The 7,899-nt window shown below is 46.8% G+C and overlaps 1 protein-coding gene across 1 annotated transcript in view; it reads right to left on the bottom strand.

Moving 5' to 3' along the window:
* Positions 1–2,024: 2,024 nt before the first annotated feature.
* Positions 2,025–7,899, bottom strand: part of LUZP1 (leucine zipper protein 1) — a 43,799-nt gene continuing 37,924 nt past the window's right edge. Inside the window, exon 4 of the mRNA XM_075522640.1 lies at positions 2,025–7,076. Coding sequence (XP_075378755.1) covers positions 7,038–7,076 — 39 coding nt within the window. The 3' untranslated portion in view covers positions 2,025–7,037. The remainder of the gene's footprint in view (positions 7,077–7,899) is intronic.

Genomic DNA, 7,899 nt, shown 5'->3' with positions numbered 1-7,899 from the left:
TGTGGCTGCTGTGCCTGACTTTGTGCCATCTGTGTGCTTGGACAGTGTGTAACAGAGAAGATGTCTTTGGGGACTGAAGGGTCTACGTATCCTTAAACCTTGTTTCTGTAAGCTCATGACAGCTACACAGAATTCCAGTTCAAGTTGAATGCAGAGAACATGAAAACAATTGTATATGTCCATCTGTGCAAATGCCAAAAGTAAGGAAATAAGTCTGGGTTTCAGATGCCTTGGATTAAAAAGCATGTTAATAAAGATAGTAACAAGGATAAGCGCACCGCGAAGCTGATGGAAGGAAGGCTGCTGGTGGGAACATAAGTAGCTGGGTAACAGGCAGCGTGCCCTGTGCCAGTGAAAAGCGATGCTGCATGCTAAAGGCATCCAAAGATCAGTGGGACTGGCTCCAGAGGCGGGTGGGCATTCCCTTACCTGGCTACAAGGGTAGTGAGCATTAGGACTGGTTTTCTGGTTGGAGTGGTGGTAAGCAGATAAGTTTGCAAGGTCAGGAAACACAGTTAAGGGGAGCTGTCAGCTACCTCTGTAGCTTGGGTAAATGCTGCTTGGATGTGATGCCACAGTAAGACACTACTTAGACCTCTGTGAGTAGCTGATCAGGAACCCACGGGAGAAGCAATGCTTGATCTGGGCCTAGGCAGCATACACGATCTGGCTCAAAATCTCACCAATAAAGATGATTTACAGCAGCAACCTTCTCACAGGTACAGCTAAAGCAGAAAGGTTTGCAGCTGGAGTAGTAAGAGAGTACACTTGTTTGTAGGCAACATGAGGACTACTTAAACCCACCAAAGCAAGTAGATGTGACTGATGAAAAAGAACAGAGTAAAAAAAGGCTTCAGAAAAAGTGACGTTTCATGGCTAAGCAGCAATGCTATGGTAGGTGGGCCATTAGTCCAGTATGCGTACTATAATGTCCTCATGTAGGCATGGTGAGCCTGGCCGTGAATCACAAGGGAAAGAACCACCCTGTGGTACGTCCTTAAGGTGTTGGCAGGGGAGAGACTTCAAGCAGATGTGGAAGCTATGGACAATAACTCTTCACTTACATGTTTACATATCTCTGCTGTCCTTAGTAAGCCAGACACAGCAGCATTTGTGTTGTAGCTACAGTAATGGTCAAGAGGTGAAGAACCACCTCTTTAATGATGTTCAATAGCTGCCTATCTGAACTGGGATAGAAAGGGGTATCACCCAAGCCAAAAGTCAGTTTTCTTAGACAAATGTTTAACAGAGGGAATGTTTGTAGGACTTCACCTCTAGTTAATGAGCTCTACCCAGAGAGTAGCAGCTGAAGTGACAACTATGGATGGCTCCTAAAATGTCAGTCAATACCAATAACCCATTTAATAGAGCTTCTGGAAACGCATCCAGTTTTGCAATCAAATAGAATAAACCAGATATACGGAAAAGAGCTTTGTCTAATATAAAGTGTGGTGCCCAGAGCCCCTTACAAATCAACATACTTCTCTCCAAATGATGTGGTTATAGTCACAGGGGCTGGTCCTGCATATGACAGCTGCTAATTGTACCTGCATATTGCAAAAAGTTAGGAACTGTAAAGGAGACTTTGCCACTTGTACCGACCTCTGTATCCTCCAGCTTCTTCCAGGAGATGGCCAACGGATCTTGTTTCCATTACAATCCATACCGGCTGAGTGAAGGAAATCTAATGAAGCGGTGGCTCATTTCCCTCTAAGAACACCCTTCCTCCAACCCGCTCTCAGCAATGCCAAGTCCAGGTCATCCAGTCTAAGTGGAGAGTGGCTGTGTTCAACTTGATTTGCCATGTGTGTATACACTGTCCGTGCCTTAAATGTAGCCTAGGAATGGATGTATGAGATCTGACTGGATACAGGCAAAAAACCAAGAACAAGGTAGTTGGACTCAGCACTAACACACAGTGCTGCAGACTGGAGCTGCCTCAGCACTTCACCAAGGGGCATCAGTACTGCTGAGTACTGGACATTGTGCAGGGATTCAGCTGGAGCTATAAATACCACATCACAAACATGTAGAAAGAGTTTTTATTGGTTATATACTGTAGAGCTGACAGTGTTTGAGTCAGGAGAGACATGCAGATAAAAGTGTGTGTTTACATTTGGCATGCAGACTAAGAGCACTGTGTAACTGGAAGGAGGTGAGCACCATCTGTATCCACTGCATGGGCAGCCTGGGGAGGAAAGAGCTGGCTTCCCTCTATTGAGCATGCTGAGACAGGGAGAGTTTTGAGAGGGCGAAACAGTGCTGATAGCTCCATTGAACACAAAGTTTGTTTTAGGGAAACAGGCAATACTGTAACCCTGGAAAATTTGCTTAACTTGGATGAGTCTGTGATTATGAAAAGATTTCTTGCATTATTTGTCTTCTAACTAAGCTGCCCCAACCCAAATATATGTCTGCAAATACAAAAAAATAGATTTATTCTCTTAAAAATACATTCCATGCAGCCTGGAGTGCTGCTTCCCCAAGGCAGGAGCCTGCACTGCATGCTGGACAGCCTAGGAAGATGATCCTTTGGGTCCTTAGGTTACCAGCCATCAGAGGCATCTGCAAAAAATGGCTTCATGTTTCATCACATACAGAGCAGTGCACTGGAGGCTGGCCTTGGAGCAGTGCTTTGACCACTCCAGTGATGTGCAAGGGTGGCAGAGATGAGGTTTACTATTAGAGATGACACCAACGTGACTATTGCTTCTATCTGTAGCTAGGAAATTGCTCATGTCAAGTGTCTCTTGAAGCACCAAGGTGCGCCACCCTGCCCTGTGCTTCCTGCCCTTTTCCTTTCCTGGAGGTACCGTCTGCAGGAGGACTGCGGCTCTCCCTTCGTCTGTGTCCAGTGAGCTGCAGTTTGACAATGCATGGCACTGGCAGTTGCACTGTGAAGCTGTCACCCCTCTCTGCTACCCTAGCAGCTGGAGAGGTGTTGCTCTGCGTACTGCAGTGGTGTTTCTGGACACAAAGGAAGCCGCTCTGTGAAGCAGCAAGCTGCTGGCCCGCTCAGGCTGGTGCCAGCCATTGTGGGGAAAGCAACTGGCTCTCCAAAAGGGACCAGTGTCTCAGTTTCCTTGGGAGAAGCGAGCACTGACACACTTCCTCTGTACAGCAAATACATTTACAACTTTGGAATTACCCGAGTGCTTGATGCGCAGCCTTGTGGCATCATCAAGCCCACTGAAAAGCCTGTTATATTTATATGCTAAAATTACAAATACTTCTTCAGTGATGGCAATATTTACACATATACTCTATTTTACAGCTGTTCAAAAAAAGTGTGCAATTTGAGTAAAACACATTGTGTTTCCTGAAGTCATTGCTATAAGTTTAATAATACAATCAGCTCCTATTGCACTCATGATTAGAGGACATGGCCCCTTTCAATTTTAAGGAGGGTTTTCTTTCTCAGATTTAATCTCAGTTGTGGTAAAAACATCCTAGTGTACAGTTACTGAGTTGACATCTGCGTTCGTTATTTACAAGCAGTGAGACTGAGTCTAGAGCAAGAGTTCAAGGTGTGTGCTGTAAAATATTGAACAAATGACCGAGGCAGCTGGAGAAAGGAGAGATGTCACCTGTGAGAAGCACCTGAGGAGAGCAGACAGTGCCAGAAGAGCTGCATTGCTGGGTCAGTAGCTGGGGCTCCTGCTGTGTACTGTGAGCTGGCTGAGCATCAGGGTGAAGCCTTCTGGTTGCCCATGACTAAGGAAAAGCCTGGTCCTGGCTGACAGAAGGGGAAAACCAACAGCTATTGCTGCCAGTGGTTCTTCCCTTGCGCTTCAGACATGGTGTTGCGTTATTGGGGTGAGCTGTGCAGTTGAAAAGCCGATCAGTAAGCCAGAGTTTTATGGGTAGGTACAGGGAAGCCTGTGTTAACCCAGCACGTCGTGTTGTAAGGATGCAGAGCTCTCCTGGCCAGGAATGAAACGAGTTCCCTTGGAAGGAGCTTTGGAAGCACCATGCTAAGCTGGATCTATGCAAAGAATGTGAGAAGGAGAGGGCTGGTGGATGTGTACGGGCACCCAAGTGTCCTGTGGGATGTGGAACACTGCCCTGCAGCAGGATGGGGCTCATCACTGGGAAGAAAGCCATACAGTCGCTGCTCAAAGGGTGATCCTCGTCCTCTTCAGTGCGTATGTGCTGTCTGGCTGTTTGTAAAACTAAGCTGCAAGTCCTGGGCAGCAGTGAATGGGGCAGGGGGAGGCCCTCCTAAATATGCTGCTTGTCTGTGAGACTGAACTGCAATGCCAAGCAGGTTGCCAGCAGTAGTTCTTCCACAGATACTGTAACTGGGTATATATTATACAGCTGGAGAGCTGCTTAGCAGCAGGTTTGGGAATGTAAATGGAGGTAAATAATTACTGTGATGTCTGAAGGGGCAGGTATGTGCCAAGACGCCTCCAAGATGCGAACTCCCAGGTTCAGCAAGCAGGTACTGCAGGAGGCATTTGGGCCGCTCGCTGCAGAGCAGCTGCACTGGCTTGGAGGAGTTTGCAGCAGCATCTCCTGTGCAACGGATGGAAGAGGACCTGAGGCAGCATATTTAGTTTTGAAGGGAAGTATTTTCTTTAACATGAAAATAAGGCGCAAAGAGTCAGAATGTAGCATCCGGAGGCTGGCAGAGGCTAGCAAGCAAGCCAGCCCCATGAGAGCACTGCTGAGATGTGGCACTTCTAGTCAGGCTGCAATTCTGTTTATCAGCTGTGGAAAGCCTGCAAAGATTGCACGACGAGGCAAGGGAAGCCAAGGCAAGGGAAGCTGATGCCGTTCAAGCAACTGATCGAGTAATGTCTTTTTTTTTGTGTGGTGGTGGCGATCCTGCCATACAGTTAACCTGTGAGCAAAGCAGGGTGCTCAGGGTGGATATTGCATTTCACAAGCTCATTTAAAAAAAAAAAAAACCACACACACAAAAAAACCATTGTTGTTTCAGATTGCAAAATATGCACTAATTTTCAATACTTCCTGATAAACTTGGGACGGGGGAAGGTACTTCAGAAACCTGAATTTAACTTCAGAATTTCAGTTTCTTTCACTTTTAGTTTGGATTTTGAGTTTAAAAATTTTTTTCCCATTATACTTGATGATATATTTATCCCATTCTCTACTAGCACTGCCATGTCATGAAATGGTAAGAGCTAGCAGTTGATATATTTTAGTAGAATTTAATTTTAAGATTATTAGAGCTGCCACTTACTACTAATTTAAAAGCAGTATCTTTTTGTCTTGTTATGCAACTTGACACTTATACATGTAAGGAAATATAAAAGAATAAAATGAAGGGTTAAAAATATAAATTTGGGAAGCAATCTAAAAATTGCAAAAGGAAACACTTTTTTTCAAAAATAATTTTTCCCTTCCTCCAAACAATCTTTATTAAAAAGGAAAAAATCATGTAATTGAAACACTTTCCTTTTTATATAAATGTTTTCATGGATATTTTCCATCTAGCTCTGTTTTTTTTTTATTCCCTTGCCTCTCAGAATTGAGGCATATAATTCCAAGGGACAGGGAGGAGATACGGCAGAGAGATGTGCATGTATGGATAGTCACATGTGCACTGCTGTGGTAGCTGCTCATCTGGAAGGTGAGGTGTGAGAATGAGTGTGGGGTGCAACTCAGACATGGGAGCTGCTGGGTCGCAGCTGTTCCTGCAGCACCTCCAAAGCAGATAAGGGACCTTTTACCTTCTGCAGCATTGTTCTTGTCCCTCTGCAGAGAGGGTTGTCTGTTTCCAACAGGCAAAAGAAAGCACTGGGGAGGTCAGTGGTGTTTGTGTACGGGACAGGAAAACCATGGGCCAGCCCTGCAGCTGGGTGGGGGGATGTAAAGGAAGGACTGGTGGAGCTCCAACTGTGTGAGCCAGATGCCATCATCTTGTTCAGGGCAGATGCTGCTCCAACACCTGAACACCTCTTGGAGCTGCGGGGGTGGTGTCTCCCCTGACAGTGATGCCATCTGCACTGGGCGGCCTTGTGGGCACCGACAGGGTAAGTGTACCTCTGTATTTGAAGCAGTCTCTGACCATACCTGGGTCCCAGACATTGCGGATGGGGTGGCCCTAAAGAGGGGCACAGACTGAGGCTGTCATACTGGAGCTCAGTTTAGGGTCCAATCCTGCTGTCTCCACCCTGTTTTTGGAAGGAACAAGGACATTCTGCTTGTCTGCGAGGAAAAGCACTTGTTTCTTTTTCCCTCAGAGCTCAACTGCTGAGAACGAGCAGCAGATTTGTTGTCTGCAGAGTGTGCTGGACATAAAGCTTCAGGTAAAAAAGCACCCCAGTCCAAGTCAGGAGGAAGTTTCACTGCTGCGTGTACTGCTGTTGGTTTGGCTCAGATGATGACTTCTTGGTGCAAGATCTCGGCTGGTGATGAGTAGGTCATGCAAAGCTTGTTGCAGAGACTGAGAGCAATAGGGAAGAAACTGCTTCTAAACAACATTTTCTCCTCTCTTTCCCTCTTAATGTGTAAAGCAACCAGTGGGGAATAGTTTCCTCCTGCCTAGAGACAGAGGGTGCTGGGAACACAGGTACTGAGGTGACCACAACCAAAGCCAACAAGGAGAATGCAAACTCTCACTAGGAACTGAAAGCTTTCAGTTGTGGAGCCGTGTAGGACAGCTGTCATGAGCTGGTGGACCACAGTCACAAGAATACTTCTGGGATCTTGTCTAAATGCAAGTGATTAACAAGAAGTCCAGGGAGTACCATCATTCAGAGTGGCTATGCAGTCAAGGTTTCATATGGAGACAGACATATCATCCTATGGAGGAGATTAAGATTGCAGGAACAGAGATGAGAAGTGGGAGTCCCCTGAGCAAAGTCTCTGCAGCTGCCTCTTCAGCAATGAAGAGAAAGAATTCACTGGTAAAGCTCCTGTACCTTGCAAATCGCATTAGAAAACTGGTTTCAGGCTAGCTGAAGCCTCTGGAGAGGTTACAAACAGGTGTGATGCCCGTGAGCTTGGTACTATCCTGCCTCTTGCTCCACTGTGCAGCGTATTCATTGAGTGGAAGGGAATACAACTTATCTCCGACATGTTGTCCGGCAGGCACGAGAAGCACCCTGTAAGAGACAACCCCACAGCATCACAAACTGGCCAGGACCCGCAGCTGCCTCTGGCAGCATTTTTGCTCTGGGGAAGAGTATCGTGATTGCCCTTAGGCAGCCATCCCAAAGCCCATCAGGATCCTAGCCCGATGGTGGGGCAGGAGAGGGCAGTGGCAGGATCAGTGGAAGATACAGGCTCTGTCAGAGTTTACAGTGGAGTAAGCCCAAGCAGAATAACCCAGCCCTGCCCCACATAGGTGGGGGCTATTATCTTTTTTTATGCTGTAGCATACCCCACACCCACTTCCACACCTGGCACGTGGATCTGGCAAGTGAGATGCGCAACACCTGACAGCACAGAGGAGATGGAGCTGATCTAATGTCGGAGCACATCTCCATGTGCAAGGTGTTCAGGCTCCTGTTACGGTCGGCGGAGGTCTGGGCAAGACAGAAGATCCAAATGATGGTGTGTATGTTACAGGGACCTGATTTTACCCAAGTTTTTATTTGTCATTTGACCCAGTCTGTGCAGACAAAGGAAGCACAGCACAGCCTCAGGTACAGGAGTCTGCATCTGGCCAGATGAATGTCACTGTGGGTGACACCTCTTGGTGACACAGAGCATCACTGTGATGTCCCTTTCCTCAGCTACCAACAAAGACAGTGTCAGTTCACTGCTCTCTACTGCAAACATTACCTATCTCTAAATGCCAGTCTGCAAAGCTCAGCTGGGACCATGTCCCTCTGGGCTCTTAATTTTGTGCAACTTCACCAAGAGGTACGCCTATGTAGCACTCTCAGCTGCCTCACTGCGGTCCTGCTGGTCTCACATCAAGAC

The sequence above is a fragment of the Mycteria americana genome, chromosome 21, assembly GCF_035582795.1.
Source record: "Mycteria americana isolate JAX WOST 10 ecotype Jacksonville Zoo and Gardens chromosome 21, USCA_MyAme_1.0, whole genome shotgun sequence".
NCBI classification, from domain to species: Eukaryota; Metazoa; Chordata; class Aves; order Ciconiiformes; family Ciconiidae; genus Mycteria; species Mycteria americana.
Note: the sequence above shows the minus strand (reverse complement) of the source record. Positions and strands in the feature narration are given on the sequence as shown.